The sequence below is a fragment of the Mesocricetus auratus genome, unplaced genomic scaffold (assembly GCF_017639785.1).
Source record: "Mesocricetus auratus isolate SY011 unplaced genomic scaffold, BCM_Maur_2.0 Super-Scaffold_100008, whole genome shotgun sequence".
NCBI lineage: Eukaryota > Metazoa > Chordata > Mammalia > Rodentia > Cricetidae > Mesocricetus > Mesocricetus auratus.
In genome coordinates this window covers 83,259,806-83,281,576 of record NW_024429192.1, presented here as the reverse complement: position 1 = coordinate 83,281,576, position 21,771 = coordinate 83,259,806, and the positions used below count along the sequence as shown (strand labels likewise).

Here is a 21,771-nt window from a genome sequence, read left to right as displayed (position 1 = left end):
GGCTCCTCAGCCAGCACTCCCACACTGGTCAGCACTGCTTCCTGCTCTGCATCAGGAGCTCCTGGTTCCCTGGCCCCGTACAGGGATGGGCCGCCAAGCAGCTCGACACAGGATCAGAAAGGCAGAAACACGAAGGGCATTTGTGGCAAAGGGGCATGGAATCTTGAGTGCTGAGAGGGGAGACCACGAGTGCCCTATAGTCAGCTGAGGGAGTCAAGAGACCTCTAGCATCCAGCAGAGGGATTCATCAGGACGTCTGGCCAGGGCTTGTGGGTTTTCAGGTAACAGCTGCATGTCTATCTTACAGGCACTGTTGCCAATCCTAGCAAAGAAGGGGATTGTTCCCAATCTACGGACTTTCTGCAACCTGGCCATTGGGTGCCATAGGCCCAGAGATGGTATGCAACTGCTTGCAGACCTGAAGGTGAGAGACTCAAGCCCAAACGGGATGCTTATGGTTCTGGGAGAACTCTGGGATTCTTACGAAGAAACTTGTGGGGAAATGGGACCCAGCAGGATCAAATGAGTAAGGAGCAGGAATGGCCACAACCCAGATTCTGTAAGCCACTGTAGAAACTGACTGGCCCAGAGAATAGAGTGTATTTCCATCTTGAAGGTGCTGTTCCAATGGAGGGATGAGATCTATGTCCAGAAGAGAGATGGACCAGAAGCTCTGGGGGCAAAGGGTAGTTTTCAGCTCTGGCTTCTCTCATGAGTGCCTGCTAGGTCGACTCCAACCAACCCCAGACACTTCCAAGGACCAAGTTGTGTCTACACATTCTACCACCCTACTAAAACTGGCTTCTATAGGCTGACCCCCACCTTGTGGTGATGACACTGTTAACCAGTAAACTACAGCCAAGCATAAGGAGGTGTCTTACATCGCATTTCCTGTCTGTTGACCTCCAAGTAGCAGTCTTTCTCCCCAAATTCTTCAGGGCAGAGGCAATATGGCCTACTTGCTTTTGTACAGGGTTAGACAGTCAGTTGTTCCTGGTGCCTGGTCTGTGGAGCAGACCCATCTATGGACCTGGCACAGTAGACTGCTCTGTCCTGCCAGCCACCATCATCCTACTGACCATGTGATATCCATATTCTAGAAATCCCAGATGGCCCCTAACACCCATATCTACAGCACTCTCATCAATGCGGCCCTCAAGAAGCTGGACTATGCCTATCTCATTGATATCCTGAAGGACATGAGGCAGAACAGTGTCCCAGTGAATGAAGTAATCATCCGCCAGCTAGAGTTTGCTGCTGAGTACCCTCCTACCTTTGACCGGGTATGTGCGCCAACTCTACAGTACTCACCATTGTCTTAGCTGCTGCCATCTGTGGTTTTGGCCTTGGGGACTTGACATTCATTTCCTTGCTGAAAGTTGTTCAGCAGCTTTCTCTCAGAGAAACCCAAGTTCCTGAGCTACATTGAATCCCCTGGAGCTGACAGGTGGTTGTGAACTGAACTTAGGTCCTCTGGAAGAACAGTATGTGCTCTTAACTACTAAAGCCATCTCCCCAGCCCACTTTTGAGACAGGGTTTTTCTGTGGCTTTGGAGGTTGTCCTGGAACTAGCTCTTGTAGATCAGGCTGGTCTCGAACTTAGAGATGTGCCTGCTTCTGCCTCCCGAGTGCTGGGGTTAAAGGCCACCACTGACTTCCAGCCCACTTTTTACTTTGAGGCAGTCTCGGTAACTCAGGCTAGCCATGAACTACTGATTCTCCTGTCTCCATCTCACAAGTGCTGGGATTACAGGTGTTTACTGTCATGTCCAGCTTAAATAGTAACCCTTCTCAGATATGCTTCCCCTTCCTCTAGTCTTGTGATGCCATGGTTTACTATGTTCACACAGTTCTTGTCTTCACTGAATCACCTGGCTTAGAGGAATGGATACTGCCTTGTTCACCTGGTTTCCCAATGCGTGTATGTTGTTTGGTGCTCAGTACTTCACTGTTCAGTGGGTGGGCACACACACTGTAAGTGATACAATTTGATAAAGGCGACTGCACATGCTCCCCCTTCAAAGACATCAGGCTCTAGCCTTTGGTTTGGGGCTCTGTTGAGTCAGGCCCTGTGCTCTCTTTCCAGAGCAGGAGTAGTAACTATGGCCTAGGACACAAACCAGATGGGAAGGAGTCAGTGAATGGGTGGGAACACACTTCAGGCTCCCACATGTGCCACTTGAGTGGCATTTTTAAGTCCTGGTAAGAATGAGTTGGTCATCAGGGGCAGATTGTGCCAAGCATTTGGTTAGGCATATCTGAGGATCCACGGGCCACCATCTAAAAAAAAAAAACTACGTTTTTTTTCTTGGGTGTCTCTGCACAATGTATGTGCAGTGCCCAAGGAGGCCAGATCCCTTGGAGCTGGAGTAGTAGGTGTTTGTCTACCATCTTGTGGGTGCATGGAGCAGAACCTAGGTCATCAAGAGAAGAGCCAGTGCTCTTAACTGCCAAGCCATCTCTCCAGCCCCTAGACTTTTTTCAATTCCATGATGTAAATACCTTTCCAGTAGATGATCTCATTGCTTAGTGCAGAGAGGAGTATTAGGTGCAACTAAAGGCCTAAGACCACTTAAAGCCTTCTGTCACTCTCAGACCTACTGAGACAGGGTCTCACTGAAACTGGAGCTCAGCTCCCTAGCAGAGGGATTATAGCATGAGACATGAGTACTAGAGTGAATTTGTCATCATGCTTGCACAACAAGCATTTTACCACTGAGCAATTTCCTCAGTGTACTTTTTTTTTCACTTATTTTTTTTTATTATTTTTGAGACATTTTAACATTTTTTGTCTTCTATTTTGGTTTGGCCTATTTTTCCCCATGTAGCTCCCTGCCAGCTGTTTCAAAGTCATCAGACCTCTCCTCCCTACAAGGAGTAGGGAGTGGTCCAAGGTGGTAGGTCAGAAGGAGGGCAACAGCTCAGTAAACAGGCAGAGTTGATGGGATACCTCAGTTCTAGTTGTGCGGCTGAGGTGACCTTCACAGGTTTAGGAGCACTACAGTGCCCTTAGGATAGATGGCAGTTATGCAAAAGGCAGTTTGTCCTGCCCCAAATACATTAGATTTACAGTAGTGAATCTAATGTTCATTTTTCTACCTTGTCCACTGTAGTCTCTTTGGAACAGCAGGGGTCAGCTTCTGTGGTGGTTAGCTCTGGGTGGCATGCAGTGGTTTTGCTTGGCTAAGAATGTTGCTTAACTCCCTGCTTTTCTTAGTGTGTTCTGGATTCATTACAAGGATTGGTTTCATAGTGAAGCTTTTGTATTATGTCACTCATCTTGACATAGTTCTGTGCATTTCTAATTACAGTACAAAGGGAAAAACACCTACTTGGAGAAGATCGATGGCTTTCGAGCTTATTACAAGCAGTGGCTGAAAGTGATGCCAGCAGAAGAAGCCCCCCACCCCTGGCAGGAGTTCCAGACCAAGCCTAAGGGGAAACAAGACGCCACTGGGAATGCAGGTGTCGGTGGCAGGCTAAGTGACAGGTGATGGAGAGTGCTGCTATGACACGTACCCAGCTTTCACAGGGCTGCTATCACTTTTCTAGGGGCACTGCAGCATTTCACAGGCACAGGTGTAAAGACAAATGCTGGGCCCAGAGTGCCCAAACAATCCCAGGTTGCCCTTCCCATCATTGGTGAGCCTGCTGCTCTGAAAAAATGAATATAGTCAAGAGGTCTAAAGGTTTTATTTTTACAGATTTCAGCTAGTGAAGCCTTCACCTGTAGAGCCCATGCTCCCTCTGGGTCTCTTCTCTGGGCACCACTCTGAGAAGAGCTGCTCCAGGAGTGGGGTAGCCCAATAAGGCAGGAGCCAACAAGGTCCAAAGTCCAGAATGTAGAGGAGTCAAGGGTGTCAGCCAGAGCAACCCCGGCAGCCACAGTGTGTGCACTCAATGATGCGACCCTGAACAGAGGAGAGGGAGTTAGATACACTGCTATAGCCTTGCACATACCTACAGGAACCTGGTGTACAGGGTGCTAGTAGAACACTCCCTACAGGACATCTTTACTAGACAGTTCCAGTTGGGTATTTTAGCTCCTTTGTGAAAATGGAATCAGCTACTACCAGCCCAAAGTTACATGTCTGTGTGAATAAGACAAGACACAACCACCAGCCTTTCTTGTCTTGTTTTTTTTTTTTGAGACAGGGTTTCTCTGTGTAACAGTCCTGGCGGTCCTAGAACTCACTCTGTAGACCAGACTGGCCTTGAACTCAAAGAGATCCAGCTACCTCTGCTTCCCCAGTGCTGGGATTAACTTAAGCCAGCCTTTTCATTCTCCTGGTCAGCCTGCTACTGCCTAGGGTTCTGAGGCCACCAGGACAAAAAGTGTATACTTAAGTTCCTGTGGCCAAGGGAATAGTGGCTGGCTGTGGGACTGGAGCAATGCTGTCTTTGCTTTGTTTTCTGGAGAACTGGAGATGGAACCAGGGTTTCATGCATACTATGCAGCCATCTACCTACTTAGAACGCCAAGAGCCTGCTCTTGGGAAGCAGCCATCAATCATTAACCATGGCTTGGCACATCCACACCAGAGCCCACCCTTGGCAGAGGATAGAGCTGCCTACTGAGTTGAGGCCATCTGCACCAAATGAAAACTGGTTAATTAAGTAATGAGAGAAAACAAAGGTCAAGGTGAGTGGATGGCCTGTTTGACCTGATGTCCTGGTGTTCCATTTCAAGGGTGTGAGGACTAGAGCTCAGCCACTACCAACACCACTGCTAGGTGCCTGACCTAGCCCTGAAACTTACTGTTATTTTGAAATATGATCTCATTACTATTTCAAGCTGGTCTCAACCTCCCAAAGGCATGAGCCATCACTTCTGGGTTTGAAACAAAGTTCTGACAGAATACATGTGGAGATTAGTATTACCATAAGACTAGAGGGAAAGGGGAAAGGGATAGGTTGCCTAATGGCCTTCCCATCACATCAGAGCTACTGCCATTACTACTCCCTAAGAAAAGAGGTTTGGCCCAGTTATTTACCCACAGATAGTATTGAGACCAGCCTTATATCTTGGAATGACCACCAGATTCCACCTAGCAAGGATCTCTGATCAGAAGGACTCACTCTTGGGAGGGACTGCTAGCAGGCTTCTAGTGACAAAAATAATTCCCCATCCAGCCTTCAAACATTACCACTTCTAGCTTGCTTTTTGGGACCCGGCAAATGCAGTTTGTCCCAAAGTTGGTGTCCCGAGTCTGAATGCAGCGTAGGCAGCACAGATTCTCGTAGCCCTGCTTTTTCCACTTGGCAATCAGGTTTTTGTCTGCGTAGCCTTCTTTAATGCAGTATTCATAGAGTTCTGTCGAAAGGCAGGGACAAGGCATCAGAACATGGCACAACAAACCAGCCTTCACCCTGGACTAAAAGGAAAATTAAGCTGGGTTTGGTGGCCTTTGATCCCAGCACTGGGGAGGCAGACAGGAAGATTTCTCTGAGTTTGACGCCAGCCTGGTCTAAAAATTAGGTTCCAGGAGTTATGACTACCCAAACTCTGTCTCACAAAAGAAAAAAACAAGAGGAACAACAAAAAATTTAAGCAGAGCCCCCCACCCCACCCCAGACAGGGTTTTTCTGGAGGCTGTCCTGGAACTTGCTCTGTAGACCAGGCTGGCCTCGAACTCAGAGATTCTCCTGCCCCTCCCTGTCTCTTGAGTGCTGGGATTAAAGGCGTGTGTCACCACCAGACAGGCTATGCTGGCTAGTGCTATGTCAATCTGACAAAGGCTAGAATCATTTGAGAGGCAAGCAGAGGTCTTTAATCCCAGAATTTGACAGAAGCAGGTTAGTTTGAAGCCAGCCAGGATTACTTAGTGTAACCATGTTTAAAAAAAAAATAGCACACAAACACACACAATTTCTTCATCAGTGGTAAGAAAACTGATGTTTGCTGGGTCGGCAAAGACAAGAACCATTGGTTTGTTTGTTTTTGGAGTCAGGATCTCACACTACTGTCAAGGCTTGCCTGGAATGCCCAACAATTTTCCTGCCTGTGCTTCCCAAGTGCTGAAAGTATAGGTCTGAACCATAACACAACCTTTTTTGTTTTTTTAAAGACGGTTTATCTGTGTAGCCCCTGGCTGTCCTCGAACCTGCTGTATAGAAATGGCTAGTCTTGAATTCAGACAACCACCTGCCTCTGCCTCCCAAATGATGGATTAAAGGTGTGTGCCACCAGGCATGGTGACTCCCAGCTTTTTATGAACCATCATATAAATTCTGAAAACCACTCAGGTATAAAAAGTCAAGAGGGTCAGCAAGATGGCTCAGGGCCAAGAATGGTTTCCATACAGACCTAATGACCTGAGTTTGATCCTCCAGACCCACACAGCAAAAGGAGAGAATCAACTCCTAAAGGTTGTTTCGCAGCCTCCACATGGAAGCCTTGGAATACGACTGCTTCCCACGTATGTGAACACATTAACAATAGCTTCTTAAAGGTCAAGGTATTTAGTCAGTCACACCTCTACTTATGGCTTTCCTCTTGTAAAAGAGGTCGAAGATATAGCGGGTTTTCTGGTGATGGATTCTGAAGATGGGCCACAGAGATTCCACTTTCCTCTTTCCCTCATGGGGTTCAGTTTCAGCTGGAGAGAAAAAAAAGCATGTATGTGTTTTAGGAGATAGTCTGCATAGCATGTAGCATGTTTGCTTCCATAACTACAGTTATGATTATTTTATACCCATGGGGATAGTAATGAAAACAATGGACAATCACAAGAGCAGACAAAAAACTGGAATCCTCAAGCCCTTCTAGCAGGATGCAATATGGTGTAGGAAATGTCTGGCAACTCCCCCAAGAAGTTAAATAGTAACCATGAGTTTAGGACACACATCAGAGAGAGCTGATTAGAGCTACACTCTAATTTCCTTTACTTTCAGAGTTGTGTCAAGAAATCTCAACCCATAGCAACCTTGACTACTACCAAGTTCTGGGTACTTAACAGAAACTGGCACATCCAGTTGTGTAAAGAAAGCAAAGGTAACAGTGGCTTCTGGTCTGATCTCATAATAGCAATGATCAGGTTAGCTGTAAACAGATATTTCAAAAACAGCAATTCAAGGGGAAGCTGGAGAGATGGCTGGGTGGTTAAGAGCACTGGCTACTTTTGCAGAGAACCCTGGTTCTATTCCCAGCACCTAGGTGACAACTCATATCATAGCTGTAATTCCAGTTCCAGGGATCCAATGTCCCTCTTTGGCCTTTGCAAACATCAGGCACAAACATGATACACATGAAGCAAAACACTCATATAAAAATAAATAAATCTGGGGGGAGGGCACGGGAGGAGGGGAGGGAAAGGGAGAGGGACCTGGAACTGACTTGTGAAGCAACCTTGTTTCTTATCTAAATTTAAACTGGAAAGTAAATAAATAAATCTGGCGGGGCGTTGGTGGTGCATGCCTTTAATCCCAGCACTCTGGAGGCAGAGGCAGGCCGATCTCTGTGAGTTCGAGGCCAGCCTGGTCTAGAGTGAGTTCCAGGACAGCCTCCAAAACAATACAAAGAAACCCTGTCTCCAAATAAATAAATGAAACTGCTACATGGTACAAAGACCAAGGGCTAAAGAAGACTTTCAAAGATCTGTAAAAAAAATGAATATGTAGCAGAGTTCCAGGCCAGTCAAAGCTACAGAGTCTCAAAAGGGGAGGAAAAAAACGCATGAATAAAAATACTTCATAATGGGGCTGTTCCCAGTACCCATGTCAGAGATTCACAACTGCCTTTAACTCCAGCTTTAGAGAATCTGACACCTCTTCTGGCCCCACAAGCACCTGTACCCCCATGCATATACCTCTCCCCAATGTAAAATCAATCTAAAAAGGAAAAAAGAAAAGAAAAACCACACAGACCAAGCTGAGCATTGTGGTACACCTTTAATCTCAGTGCTTGGGAGGCACAGGCAAGAAGCTCTCCATGAGTTCAAGACCAGCCTGATTCTACAGGTCCAGTACAGTTAAGCTATGTAAAGACTCGATCTCAAAAATAAGAGGAAAAAAAATTTACACAATGAGACCCTGTCTCCAATAAATCATTGAAGTAAAAAAGACAACTGATGTTTTTCTTATAAATATACCCACTAATTAGAAATAAAACACCTTGTTTTTTGGAGTGGAACGATATTTTCATTAATGTTATCTTAAATTTCAGAACTTTCAAGTATCCTGAGTTGATAAGCAAACAACGAAACTTGGTTTGCAACAAGTCTCTTCTCACAGTGTTTGTCATCCAGCCTACCCAGGCAGGAGCACCCCACTCACCTTCTCTCATCTTTTGATCTAACTCATCCAGTGTTGGTTCGATCAGCTCCCAGCCATCTGGGGGCGCTTTCCGGCTTCTTTTGACTTTGGGCATTTCCCAGCAAGATAGCTAGGAAGGACCTAGGAGAAAGCCAAGTGCTCTCTGAGTCTCAGGAGCCATTCCTGGTGCTCTTTCATTTACTCAAAGCAGCAAAAGCACTAGTAGCGCCATGAAGGGACTGCCTGAATCCACACTGTAGCTCTGCTCCTCACGGCTACCAAGCTCAAAAAAGTGTATGTTATGTTGGTGAGTCAGATGTGTTTTCTGAGCTCCTCTAAAAAGTGGCTCTCCACCCCCTATTTCAAAGCCAAGCACATGTCTCAATACCCTCCCAGTCCCTTATCTGGGCATGGGCTGCTCCCCCATGAGCCAAACCCTTCCCTTTCTCCCTAGCTATTTATTTTATTCCTTGGCTTGCATCCAAAACCAAAAGTATGCTCACAATAGATCATTCTTCAGAAGGCCAAAAACAGCCTCCCTACATGAGAATGGTGGCACACACTTATAACCAACGCATATGTGAGGTGGAGGCAGAAGGATCAAGGCCAGCTTTGCATATGTAAGTTTGAGGCCAATCTAGACCACATGAGACCCTGTCTCAAAAAAAAAAAAAAAAAAAAAAAAACCTTAAATTTTAGTTTTCTTGCCTGTAGAAATAAGGATAGTAAGAGCTGGGCGGTGGTGGCACTCACCTTTAATCCTAGACCTTTGGAGGCAGAGGCAGGCAGATCTGTGAATTCAAGGCCAGTTTCAGGACAGCCAGGCCGGTTACACAGAGAAACCCTGTCTCAAAAAAACAAACAAACAAACAAAAAAGATGTTATAAGAACTGATTAAAAAACAATTACAATGAAAGCCTCTAAGTGAACCCAAGGAGTAATAATTTAAAAGGGGGAAAATATGAGTATAAAAAGCACCATACCTTTGGATCTTTCTTTCCACAAGAATATATAAAAAAATCCCTGGTCTTTACAGTTACAAGTCTGTGCTCTTGTCTAGATTTACCAATTATTCTGTGACTTTGGGGAGATCACTTTTCTTGTTTGGTACTTGGTCTCTTCTGTAAAATAAAAGCAGATTACACACAATAAACAACGGGCAAGTTGAAATATAACAGAAGCTGGGCGTTGGTGGTGCAGCCTTTAATCCCAGCACTCTGGAGGCAGAGGCAGGTGGATCTCCGTGAGTTCAGAGGCCAGCCTGGTCTATAGAGTGAGTTACAGGACAGCCTCCAAAACAATAGAGAAAGCCCTGTCTCGAAAAACCAAAAAAAAAAAAAAGAAAGAAAGAAAGAAAGAAAAGAACAGAAAAGTATATTTTGTTTTGTATTATTTTTCAAGACAGGATTTCACTGTATAGCTCTGGCTGTCCTCGAACACACAGAGATTCGATTGCCTTTGCCTCCTGGGATTAAAGGCATGTGTCTTTAGTCGACTAAATAGGTGAAAAGCCTCTTTTCAAATTGCATTAAGTTTTCTAGGTGGCAAAGAGAACCCTGGACATTTACTACCAGTAAGCATAACCGACTCATTTCTTCCAATGTATTCAGTCCCACCCGATATATGGTGAAATGATATTTTACACCCCCACACACACATCTTTCATTAACAGCATTACAAATGAGTCAAACTCTAATTGGTGGATTCAGGGTCACAGAGCTGAGAACTGGCAGAGTCTGACTGAGAGACGCCGGACTTCCCAATCAGTGGTCTGTGCAACGGTTTTCCCAGCACTATTAAGAGGTGGATGGAGTCTGATCCCTTCCCAGGGCGCGCAGCCTGACTAAAGAATCGCTTTCTCCAGACCCAGGACAATTCAATTTAGGAGACTCTCGGGTAAGGAGAGAGGTAAAAGGAGGAGGTGAACGTATCAGGAGGAAAGAGGAGCTGGGCGGTTTACAGACGAAAGGAGTTTTGGAAAAGAGGTGAACGAACGAGAGGGAAGTTACAGAAGGGACAGTGGGGAAAACTCAAGAGACCAGCATCTGAGAAACAAGCGCTATCTAGAAAACAGTCCCGGAAGAGAAAACGACGTTAAGAAAAAAAAAACACACTGAGAAATAAACAGCCCCAAATCTACCATCCCCTGCACAGAACGACAAAGGTACCAAGCCATCAGGGACTCCCGCCCCCGCCGTAACCGTTGCAAAAGGCACAGTACTCGAGAACAGAGGAAAGAAACACTCACCGGAAGGCCAGGCACCTAAGGCCGCCGCTTCTTTATTGACGGCTTCCGCCCCAGAGAGAAACTCTTCAAAATAAGGCCCTCGCGGAGCCCCGCCCACCTCGCGCGGTGATTGCGTCATCTTAGGTGTCCGAGCGCTGCCTTTGTAGAATTTCGGAAACCCTTCGGCCCTTTTCCTCTCACTTCCTGTGGGGGTGGCCGGAACAGCTACGCGTCTCCCCGGACCGGGATACCAGGGAGCACGGTTGCCTGGCAACACGCGGTCAGGCCAGGAATTCAGGCAACTCGCAAGACAGCCCGGCCTCGGTGAGGTCCCCGTTCCTCGCAGCGGCGGCAGCAGCGGCGGCGGCACGCGGAGAGGGACTGGGCCGGGCGGAAGAAGTCGATCCCAAAGCATTTCCGGTTCCGGTGTCAGTTCGAGGCGCCGCCGCCGCTGCAGCCGCCGGAGCCGCGATGCCTAAAGGAGGTGAGGGGGTGGGCGCGCGTGTTTCGCGTGGCTTCGCTAGGGGCGGCCGTGGGTGGGCTGTCGCTGTCCCCTCAGCCCGCGGACCTCTAGGAGACCCGCGCCGAAGGAGGCCATCCCCACCGCTTCACAGCCAAGCGTGGGCCTCGACGCTCAATTGTCCTGACTAGGAACCTGAGGAGCGCAGTGGTCGAGAGCATCTCCATCGGGGATTTTAAGGAGATTCACGGGCGCTAGGTCCTCTCCCCCGAGGAAAGCGGGACCCTAGGGTCGCTCCTCCGAGCCTGGGACCGTCTGAAGTTATGCTCCCATTTGGCTGGCCCGAGACTGAGTCACCGCGTCCCGCGCTGGTGCGGAGCCTGTCTGCCACGAGCATAAAATGTGGGATCCGTCGGGCTCCAACTCGGCCACGTCTGCCTCATAATAAGACCGTGACTTAATGATCTGGTTCTTGGCCCACCTTGCTTTGACTCTCTCCTTGCATGGTAGCCATTGAGGATGTGTCTCTTAGCCAGTCGCCTAACTTCTTTGTCTCTTGTTTTTGTCGTTTCCAAACGGGGACGCATTGATTATGTCTCTACCTCTTGTTCTGTTGTGAGGCGTAAACTACGTGACTCACGTACTCAGTCCAGTGCCCCGCAGCCCCTAAATGCCCAGGCAACCACTAGCTATTACTGTGTGTGCGGATCAAGAAGACAGCGTTTCCCGTCTTATGTTCTCTTTCCCTTTTAGAATGGGGGTTTGAATACTAGATACATCACATCCTGATTCTGTGGCCTCAAACAAGATTTTAACCTCTTCTAGTTCGTCTTCTTCATCTGAACTACAGGGTTATGAGTAAAGTTTAGCTTGATGAGTTGGAGACAGGAGTTCTACGATGATAGAACTTAGTCTGATCAGTGAATGTTGGTAGCTCACGTGTTAAGTCAGTTAATGCAGTCAGCCTACAGGAACATCTGCCTGGAGCTTTTTCAAACCTAAATTGCTTCCTGTCACTATCCAGATATTAGGCTTTACAGAGCCAGGTGCGGCTAAACCCAGGTCTCTGCTGATTTATTCTGTGCCTAGAAGAGCACTGTCTTGTTTTGTTTTGTTTGCTTTTTGTTTTCAAGACAGGGTTTCTCTGTGTAGTCCTAGCTGTCCTGGAACTCGATCTGTAGATCATACTGGTCTTGCACTCACAGAGATCCAAAATGCTGGGAGTAAAGGTGGAGAGCACTGTCTTTTGTTCTTCAGTCTCATCTGTAAGAGGCAAAGAACTTTTCCAGCTCCAGAATTCTGACTCCAAGGTGTGAAGTACAGTTCCTTGGTCTTAAATATGAAATGCTGGCTAATTGACTTAGTCTTTTGATTTGTATAAAAAGTTTTGCAGGCAGACAAGGCCTGTTTCCTTGCTTGGGTTAATATGAGGAGACATTGCTAAAACCATAAAAAAAAAATTTGTAAGAAATTCCCCAGGAAGCCTGGCAGTGTTAGCACACGCTTTTAATCCCAGCTTTGGGGGAGGAAGAAGCAGGTGGGTCTCTGAGTTCAAGGCCAGCCTGGTCTACAGATCAAGTTCTAGGACAGGCTTCCAAAGCTTCAAAGAAACCCTGTCTCAGGAGGGGGAAAATAAAAAAACTTCCCAGGAAGGACCGATTCTGTTTTCATCATACTGTGAATTGTTTTTAGGGTCTTGAAAGAGCCTATGTAAACCAAACTAAAGTCAGTATCCTATAGACAAGTGTAGGGAATAAGGCCCTGCAGTGACCAGTTTTTCATTGTTACTACTGCCTGGAATACTAAGAAGGCAAGAAAGGGGGTGTTTGTTGTTGTTGATGTTTTTTCTTTGTTTTTTTAATGGCAACCTTGGTATCTCACAACAGACCTTTTATGAGCATACCTAGATACCCCTGGGAACTCAGGTAGTCATTAAAAATGGGTGGTGTGGACTGTGGCAGCCCAATTACAGCTCTGCAGCTGCTGTCCAGGAAATCAGTGTCTGCAATGTTCTCCAGTTGGAGCAGTTCTGACAGTCTGATTTCAGAGTCTCTACTCACAGCAAGGGGCTTTTGGAAATCAAAAGAGGTCATAGCCACATCTGCATCAGGATGCAGAGGAGTTGCCACCCAGGGATAAGAAGGGCTTTAGCAGGAATTGGTTTAGTGTTTTGGCTAAAGCATCGGGTATGGAACTAAGCCTCTGAGATGAATTGTCACTAATAGTCAAGAGTTAGACTGCTGTTGGATCTGTATTCAACTTTAATTTTGCTAGTTTAATTTTTTTTGTGCCAGTGGAGTATTTTGCTTGCATGTATGTAAGTGCACTATATGGGTGCAGTGCCCGAGAGGTTAGGAGAGGACTTTGGATTACCCTGCAACTGGAGTTACAGATGATTTTGAGCTGCCAAGTGGGTGCTGGAAACCAACCGAGGCTGTCTGACTGCTGAGCCATCTCTGTAGCTCCATTTGCTAGTTTAATTATAAGCACAGAATTTCTACTGGTAGATTTTGAATTTTTATACTGTAAATATTCTCTTCATATCACCAAGATAAACATGGAGTATTTTATTGTTTCTGCTACCATTGGTGATAGTTTGCTTAGGGGGCCTGTGTGGTAGCTTATGTTTTTCTACCAAGCAGTGTATTAGAACAGATTAGCAGACATTTTGTGTTCCTTATCCAATTCCACACACAATCCCAGCTGCTTTTTTTTTTTTTTTTTTTTTCCGAGACAGGGTTTCTCTGTGGCTTTGGAGGCTGTCCTGGAACTGGCTCTGTAGACCAGGCTGGCCTTGAACTCACAGAGATCCGCCTGCCTCTGCCTCCCGAGTGCTGGGATTAAAGGCGTGCGCCACCATCGCCCGGCCCCAGCTGCTTTTTTTTTTCTGTTTTGTTGTTGGTTTTGTTTTTTTGGTGTTTTGTTTTGAGACAGGGTTTCTCTGTATAACAGCCTTGGCTGTCCTGGAGCTAGCTCTGTAGACCAGATTGGCCTTGAACTCCCAGAGATCTGCCTGCATCTGCCTTCCTAAGAATTGGGGCTAAAGGCGTGTGCCACCATTTCCTACCCCAACTGCTTTTCAAATGGTAACCAGTTTATTTCCACGGCAGCCTTATGGGAAAAGCGGAAATTGAGGCTGTGGTAAAATATACACCTGCCCAGAGAGCCATAAATCTAGGAAAAGATCTAGGTAAAGCTGAGATTGGAATCCAGAGCTTTAGGCGACAGAACTCTTCCTGTTTTGCACTTTGCCTGCTTATGGAAGGAACCCATCAATGGCTGTTGTGCTGTTCCTGTGTTCTGAGGATCAGATGCGCTTGTGGCAGTATTAAAGAAAAGCCTTGTAGTGCCAGAAGTGGCATGCATGTCTCATGCTTCTCTGCTTGCACATGCGAATGCTATTTGGAGTCTGTTTATAGGGCTGTGACAAGGTCTCACTTGGTGCCCTCCTGGCCTACAACTCCATATGTAGACCAGGCTGAACTAGAATTCAAGAGGTCTATATCTTGCCTGCCTTTGCAATCTGGAGTGGGACTAAAAGTGCGCATGAACCACTACACCTAGCCATATCTGGGCTTTAAGAAACAGGATTCAGTCAGACTCCATCTTCCTTTCCTCACCTCAGGTCCTATTGTTAGGAACCTACATCCGGTGATCTGTGCATCAGGTGTTATAAGCTGCTGCTTTTGTCCTTTGGGAGCACTTGGGTTAGGTGGTACTCGGGGAGGATGGGTAAGGTCCCCTTTGTCCCAAGCAGGACAGCCTTCTGGGGATCAGTGCAAAGAAGGCAGCCTTCTGTCTCACCTCCCTGAACTTGTGCTCTTTGTGCAGGTAGAAAGGGAGGCCACAAAGGCCGGGTGAGGCAGTATACAAGCCCCGAGGAGATTGATGCCCAGCTGCAGGCTGAGAAGCAGAAGGCCAACGTGAGTACATGTCTGTCTGTCCGCTCCAGGGGTCTAGCATGGTGCCTTGCGCCTAGCTCCTGGGGAGGACAGGAAAAGACTCCTGTTCTCCAAGAGAAGTCACCACATGAGCGTGGGAAGGGCAGCAGGTGGTAGGTGCGAGCCCTGGAGCACCAGGCACAGTCACAGAGCGGCCTTCCTGTGACTGGACCAGTGAGAAGGGACTTTGCCCACACTGCAGCGGTTGCCTAGTGGTGTCCGCTCTTAGTCCTCTGTGCCTGCTTTCTAGAGGCTTTTCTCTACCAGCCACTGTGCATCTGCAGCTCCCATTTCCTGCAGCTCCCCCTGACAGACTCTACACAACATACTGCCTGCCTGCCTTCTCACACCCCCAGTGTCCTGTTGATTGCTGTCGGCTTTGTCCAGCATTGCCTCTTCTGTGACTCTGTGCTGCCCATCCTCCTTCAGTCCAAGCTGAATTAGTAGTTCCCTTTTCTCTGGGCCTGGAATAGCCTGTCCTGTCCACCATTATTTTCATCCCCTGTAACACTGAATATCTACATCTGGATTAAGGGCCTAAGGGAGCAAACAGCTCCCACCCCATCCCAGGAGCCCTGAGAAGGGGAGGGGCCATCTCTAGCTGGGGATCTGGGAGAACTTTATGGAATTCCTGGGATTTGCATGGGACCTTGGAGAATGTGTAGGTAGGTGTTAAGAGAAGACGGACATACGGTTTTTTTTTTTAATTAGGGCTTTCTTATTTTGTTTTTTGCAGGGAGGGCAGGAGCTCACTATGTAGCTCAGGCTGGCTTTGTACTCTTGGCAGGCCTCCTGCCTATGTCTGTATGCTGATATTACAGGAATAAGCCATGTATGAAGCCTGCCAAGATGTGGTCTTGGGCATCTGGTGCTAAAGAGAGTATGTGGGCAAGCCTGACTATGGTAGCATAAAAACCAGGAAGGCATGACCAGGAAAGTCACTTTGGCAGCTGAATGTAGCAGGTACCAGCTGAGCAGGACACAGTTTTCAGTTCCACACCAGGATCTTTCTGACCTTGTGAGATCACCTGTTCCCTGGACTGAGCAAGGCAGTTATGAGGGGAATCAGGGTCTTCTGCGGCTGTATCGGGGCTTTGCTAGAGTAGAGGACTGGCCTCCGGCCCACGATGTTGAGTGGCTGGGGTCACAGAGTTAGGACCTTGTCATACTTGGCTCAAGCCTTCCTTTCAGGGGCTTAATGTGAAGGTCCACAGGCAGAGGGTGGTCATAGGTGTTACATTCTTGGGGGTCTGTTTTGCATTTTTGATTCTGCAGGTTATCCATTTCTGAAACAGGAAGAAGATGAACAAGAAGAAGGTGGAGATGGTGCTTCAGGTGACCCCAAAAAGGAGAAGAAGTCTCTAGACTCAGATGAGAGTGAAGATGAAGATGATGACTACCAGGTGAGTCTGGAGACTGCAGGCCACACCCATTCACTGGGCAGATGAGACAGGGTGTTACATAACCTAGACTGTCTCCGCCTCCCCACGTGCTGGGTTTATGAGCATGTGCCACGATGACCAGTTGTCTTGTTGTTTAATTGGAGGGGTGTAGATATATACCGTGGTGGCATGTGAAGTCAGAGAATGGTTTTGTGGAATGGGTTTTCTCCTTCCAGGGATCAAAAGACTTACAAGGCAAGTTCTTTACCCACTATCTAACTATCACTAGCCCTTTTTTTGAGACAAGGTCTCAGGTATCCTAACTTGGCCTCAAACTTACTATATTGCTATAAAACCAAACCTGGCTTTGAAGTGGCCCTACTGGGGCTGGAGAAATGGCTCAATGGTTAAGAGCACTGACTGCTCCTTCAGAGGTCCTGAGTTCAATTCCAGCAACCACATGATGGCTCACAACCATCTGTAATGAGAACTGGCATGCTCTTCTAGCCTTCAAGCATATATGCACACAGAACACTGTATACAAAATAAAAAAAAAAACCACAAAGAGATGATCCTCCTGCCTCTGCCTCCAGTGTATTGAAGTGATATCATATACATACATACATACATACATACATACATACATACATACATACATACACCTCTTATTCTTAGGGACTCATAATCTAATGGGACCATACAGCGTAAATGAAGTAAATGAATGGTTTAAATTGAAATTGTGAGAAGTCCTATGAATCACACTGATGGCGGATACTTGGAATAGCATTGTGCTAATAAGGTAGCTTAAGCCAAGGATAGAGCCAGCCATGTTTAAAAAAAGGAAAAAAAAGCTAAGGAGAGCAGTCTGGCAAGTGCAAAGGCCCTAGGATGAGAACAAGCTTTGCTGTTTGAAGAGCAGAAATTAGGGGCTGCTGGGACTGTTGTTAGTGGACAGGGATGACTGTAGTTACAGAAGGGTGCTGGCTTCACTGCATCAGGGACTGGACAGGGGCAGCTGTGGGTGCCTTGAAAGTAGGAGAGAAATAACCAGTTTTGCTTTTTATTTTATGTTTTAAAATGTATTTGTGGGATGATGGTCAGTGCACAAGCATGTCCTGTCACATGTGTGGTCAGATAAGTTGCAGAACTCATGGGTCCTGGTGATCAAACTCAGGTCATTGGGCTTTACATCAAGCATCTTCACCCCATCCAGCCTATCATAATTCCAGGGTTTACTTTGTTTGTTTGTTTGTTTAACACAGTATTTCTCTGTGTAGCCCAGGCTGACCTGGAACTCACAGAGAGATCTACCTGCTTCTGCCTCCTGAATGCTGAGATTAACAGTTTATGCCCATATACCCCCACCCCACCCCCTGACTTCACGTTTACTTTTTAAAGGCCACTGGTTTTGACTTTTCTGGGGAACAGATGCTGAAGTGTTGTAGAATGCAAGAGAAGTCATCTCATGGCTTGCTCTTCTGTGATTAGCAGTAGCAAGGTAGAAGAGTGTGTAGATTCCAGCAATATTTGGGGCATGCAGATGGGAGGAGAGATGAAGTTGTATGAGAGTAGTTCTCAAGCTGTCATGGATGGTTGTTTGCATGTTATAGAAAGAAGTAGTCAAGTTGGATGTAGGCACATGGAACTCTGAAGTGGTCAGATAAATCAGCATTTGGAAGCTCTTTCCTGATCACCTTAAGGAGAAAAACTAGTTTTGTCAGAGCTTGAAATTAAGCAAACTTACTGTAAAACTGTTTCAATTCTTCTTGGGCCTTACCAGATAGGATGGCAGAGCTTCTTAAACCTGTGATTCAATGAGCACCTTCATCCTGAGTTCATATTTCCCACTCAAAGCTGAGGTGGGTGGGAATTACAAGACCATGGTTCTCCCAGCCCTGGGACCCAGCATGTGGTCATTATAGGGAAAATCAGGCTTAGAATTCCATGGGAAGCCGCTTCTGGAGACACATTAGAATGGGGCAGTACTGCTCTCTGTTGATCTTGGACAAGTTACTGAAGCCTGAACTGCCAGTCTTGCTGGGGCCTGACACGGGTTGAGCTCTTATTATATGCACTCATTTTCCTTGTCCCTCCCAGACTGGTGAGATATTCCATAGTGCTATCCCCATCCTGATGGGTTCTTGGGAGGTGGTGGGCTGGCTTTCTGAGGCACTCCAAGAACTAACCTTCTCTAACATTCCTGCTCTATCATAGCAAAAGCGAAAAGGTGTGGAGGGACTCATTGACATTGAGAATCCCAACCGGGTGGCACAGACAACCAAGAAGGTCACACAACTGGATCTGGATGGGCCAAAGGAGCTCTCGAGGAGAGAACGGTAACGTCTGCTGGGTGGACCTGCAACCTAGGCACATAGACTAGGGCCCAGGGCAGGCACTCTACCTTCTAGCCACACCTACAGCCTCGTTGACTTCACAGGACTAGACAGACCCGTGGCCTTTTAATATCCTGAAAGCTGTTAGGATTCCAGCCTACCACCATGTGCAAATCCCAAGATGGCTAAAGAGCATGTCTCCAAACTATAGACAAGGAGTTTGGGCGATCCTGGGGTTGTGGAGGACCCTGTTTCTGTACCCTCCATTAGTTTCCTTTTGTGATGGGCTTCATCAGAAACCCAGCAGGCTGGGTTGTCTTCCCCAAAGCAGAAGGGCTGTAGTGTCCACCAGGGTTCTGCCACTTCACCGAGCAGCCATGGATAAGTTGCTGTTCTCTTTGGGCCTCAAGTCAGAAAGTCCCATCTCTATGCAACAGAGATGGATGCAGAACTGAGGATCATGAAAGCCAGCACCCTGCTGGTGCTTGTCTTCACTGAGGGGCCTGCAGAACCTAGGTTAGTCCTGAATAACCAAGACACATCCCTGTCAGGGTGGATTTGCTGGCCAATGATGCTATCTCCACTCCTCCGCAGTAGGTGTCTTGTCTAGTCTTCGGAGTGTAGTATTTCACCATCCATCCCTTTGAAGCAGGCCCCCATGCTTTGCTTCTTATTACTGCCCAGCCTTGTGAACTGGGAATGCCTCCAGAAAGCCCCTCTGCTGCTCCTGCCAAGCAAGGCTCTTTCTTCCTTTGCCATTTGGCTCTAAGGTTAGCAGTGCAAATGGAACCCTTTGTTCTCATATCCTAGACAGACAGACAGTCCTCCTGGTCAGAATCACACAGAGAAACTGATGGCCCTTTGTGATTACTGACCACATCCTTGTCCCATGGAATCCCGCTTTTATTTTCACCAGCCCCCCCCCCCGGGGGCCCGGGGGGGGGGCTCACCTGCTTGGAAGGTACATGTGAACTACTGTAAGGATGTACCCTGAAGTCAGGTTGTGTCTCTTTCCATCATTTGTGGTTTTCATTCCCTGCCCAGTACCTTGTTCATTATGTCATCTTCTCTGGAGCACAGTGCACCTGGTTTGAGTCCCACGTTCTCCTTGTGGCCAGTAAACTATCTGAAGTTTTCAGGCATCAACCTTGTCCCGGCAACAAGACACTGTACCTTTTTATGCCAAGTTTCTCACGGGTTTGTCACCTAGGCCTATTCCCTCCTTGTTTGAGGGGTGTCCACTAAAAGAAACACTTGGAACCAAAGCCCCCCCCCCTTCAGCTGGAGTACCTTTTTCTTTGCACCTGAGTGTTTACTCCCATGTCTAGCCCATCTGGCTGGTGGGAAAGCTAGCCCATGACACCATTTTATCCCAACAGAGAAGAAATCGAGAAGCAGAAAGCAAAGGAGCGCTACATGAAGATGCACTTGGCTGGGAAGACAGAGCAGGCCAAGGCTGATCTTGCCAGGCTGGCAATCATCCGGAAACAGCGGGAGGAGGCAGCAAGAAAGAAAGAAGAGGAGAGGAAAGGTAGGCCCAGGTCTGCTGTCCCCGGAACAGTTACCTGACTGGCCCTAGGCAGGACCCTGAACCCTGTCTTGAGGTGGGAGGGACTGAGAAATGACAGCTGCCCACCACCGTGGAGTCAAATGAGGGCTGGGACCCGTAGAGCACTACCTGGAAGTCATTGACTCCAGCAGCAGGAGCCTTTGAAGCTCAGGTCTTTGAAAGGGGCTGTGCTTGAAGCTGCCTCCTTCCATCCAGGAGCTTAAAATGGTGGAGCAATGTATAAAAGAAAACGATGCCAGGCATCCCCACCCTCCCTCTGGGCACCTAAAGGTTATCCAGGTTCTCGTGGGCCTGTGGGTATCTAGTGTAGAGGAACACTTTACTTGAGACCTTCCATAGAAAAGGGGGCAAGGATGGCTATGACAACCCTTAGCTTACTTTCCTGCCTATTTACTGAATTATGAGGAAACTGAGGTGTAGAACTAAGAGTTCAGTGGGGCATCCATCCCTTTCCTGACCTTGGTTATCCTCACTCAGTTGGCTTCCCAGAACTATAGCTAGGTGTCTTGAGACATTAGATTTCAGAATACACAAAGAAGTTGGAATTACAGGGTTCTACCAAGGATGCCAGAAGTTCCCAGTAGCCACCAGACCATTCATTGGTGGGCCTGAATGAACAGGCAACTTTTGACAAGGTGGTGACAGCCACTCAAGCAGAGTGGGAACATCTGGACACCTGGGCCATGTGGCCTCAGCAGAAATCCTTTCCCTCCAGTGGCAGTCTGGATCCTTCTTGGCTCTTTTCCTATCTCTTAGCTGAGACAGTTTGCACAAAATGTTTTCTGAGGCCTTGGTCCTGAAGTACTGTGATTCAGAGGGATGTGGGAGGTGTTTTTGCTGTGTTCTAACCCCCACCCTTCCCTTCCAACCCCTCAGCAAAAGATGATGCAACTTTGTCAGGAAAACGAATGCAGTCACTCTCCCTGAATAAGTAAGCTGGCCTGTGGGAGGAGATGCCGGGGAACTGGGCCGTGCCGCCAAGACCTCTGCCGTGTCTCACCCACCCTGTGCCCTGGCGCCTCTGCAGCAGCCCCACATGGCCAGGAGCCCCTATGGCCTGGGGCCTCCTCTTCATCTTGGCACAGAAATTGTTCAGGGGATGTGGGGGGGGCTGGGGGGAGGGGCAGCTGCTATCTTTGAGACAGAAAGATGCAGGACAGCATTTCATACATAGCCATTTGAATGTTTTTGCTGTTTTTAGAATTTGGAACCCTGGTTAGGGGGGGGTTGCCTGGGAAGTGGGGTAAGAGATTCCATTTGTCCAGTAGATTGCACGTTGGGGGGGAGGGGGTAGTGCCAGCAGCAGCTGCTGTGGGAGTTGATGACAACCAGCCCAGATTGTTGTCTGGGTGCTCACTCAGAGGGGCTGTCAGGAAGCCTGTGCCCCTAAGGGTCCAAGGTTTATGCCTGGCCAGTTCCGTCCAATGAGGCCTCTCCTCTGGCCTGCTCTGCCCCCTTCCCATCCACCTGGTCAGGGCTAGTGGCCATTTTTAACCCTACCCATTGATCATTTCAAGAAACCTCTGGTTACTGTGCACCACCCAGACAAGACATGTTCCTCAAATTCAACTTGTATATTTGGCAGATTAAACGACATTATCATAA

The 21,771-nt window shown here is 47.6% G+C and overlaps 3 protein-coding genes across 8 annotated transcripts in view; 2 read left to right on the top strand and 1 right to left on the bottom strand.

Annotated features, from left to right (window-relative positions):
- The window catches only part of Ptcd1 (pentatricopeptide repeat domain 1), a 14,853-nt gene extending 10,732 nt beyond the window's left edge, over positions 1-4,121 (top strand). For both annotated transcript variants that reach the window (XM_013120462.3, XM_013120463.3), the window contains 3 exons: positions 308-424; positions 1,101-1,283; positions 3,312-4,121. In XM_013120462.3, the coding sequence (XP_012975916.1) occupies positions 308-424; positions 1,101-1,283; positions 3,312-3,494 (483 nt within the window). In that variant the 3' untranslated portion in view covers positions 3,495-4,121. The remainder of the gene's footprint in view (positions 1-307; positions 425-1,100; positions 1,284-3,311) is intronic.
- On the bottom strand, positions 3,678-10,895 carry Bud31 (BUD31 homolog). Of its 5 annotated transcripts, none has more exons than XM_040751355.1 (7): positions 10,502-10,648; positions 9,237-9,374; positions 9,007-9,097; positions 8,275-8,394; positions 6,477-6,599; positions 5,148-5,314; positions 3,678-3,911 (listed from the first exon to the last, which is right to left on the bottom strand). In XM_040751355.1, the coding sequence occupies exons 4-7, from the start codon at positions 8,366-8,368 to the stop codon at positions 3,861-3,863; spliced, it is 435 nt and encodes a 144-aa protein (XP_040607289.1). In that variant the 5' UTR covers positions 8,369-8,394; positions 9,007-9,097; positions 9,237-9,374; positions 10,502-10,648; the 3' UTR covers positions 3,678-3,860. The 5 variants fall into 5 exon arrangements, 3 of the variants coding, with proteins under 3 accessions (XP_040607289.1, XP_040607291.1, XP_040607290.1); XM_040751357.1 differs by having other exon boundaries at positions 10,422-10,507; XM_040751356.1 differs by lacking the exon at positions 9,007-9,097.
- Pdap1 (PDGFA associated protein 1) lies at positions 10,839-21,771 on the top strand. The gene is made up of 6 exons (XM_005079917.4): positions 10,839-10,964; positions 14,772-14,863; positions 16,177-16,284; positions 18,478-18,599; positions 19,976-20,127; positions 21,043-21,771. Exons 1-6 carry the CDS (start codon positions 10,952-10,954, stop codon positions 21,099-21,101), a joined length of 546 nt encoding a protein of 181 aa, XP_005079974.1. The 5' UTR covers positions 10,839-10,951; the 3' UTR covers positions 21,102-21,771.

Bases quoted from the DNA above. Each gene is read 5' to 3' on its own strand.
- Bud31 (XM_040751355.1), bottom strand. From the start codon at position 8,368: ATGCCCAAAGTCAAAAGAAGCCGGAAAGCGCCCCCAGATGGCTGGGAG. The intron at 6,600-8,274 runs GTGAGTGGGGTG...TTTTCTCTCCAG, and splicing joins AGATCAAAAGATGAGAGAAG to CTGAAACTGAACCCCATGAG. The intron at 3,912-5,147 runs GTAATGTTTGAA...TCCTCTGTTCAG, and splicing joins CAAAAAGCAAGCTAGAAGTG to GGTCGCATCATTGAGTGCAC.
- Pdap1 (XM_005079917.4), top strand. The intron at 18,600-19,975 runs GTAACGTCTGCT...TTATCCCAACAG, and splicing joins GAGCTCTCGAGGAGAGAACG to AGAAGAAATCGAGAAGCAGA. The intron at 20,128-21,042 runs GTAGGCCCAGGT...CCAACCCCTCAG, and splicing joins GAAAGAAGAGGAGAGGAAAG to CAAAAGATGATGCAACTTTG.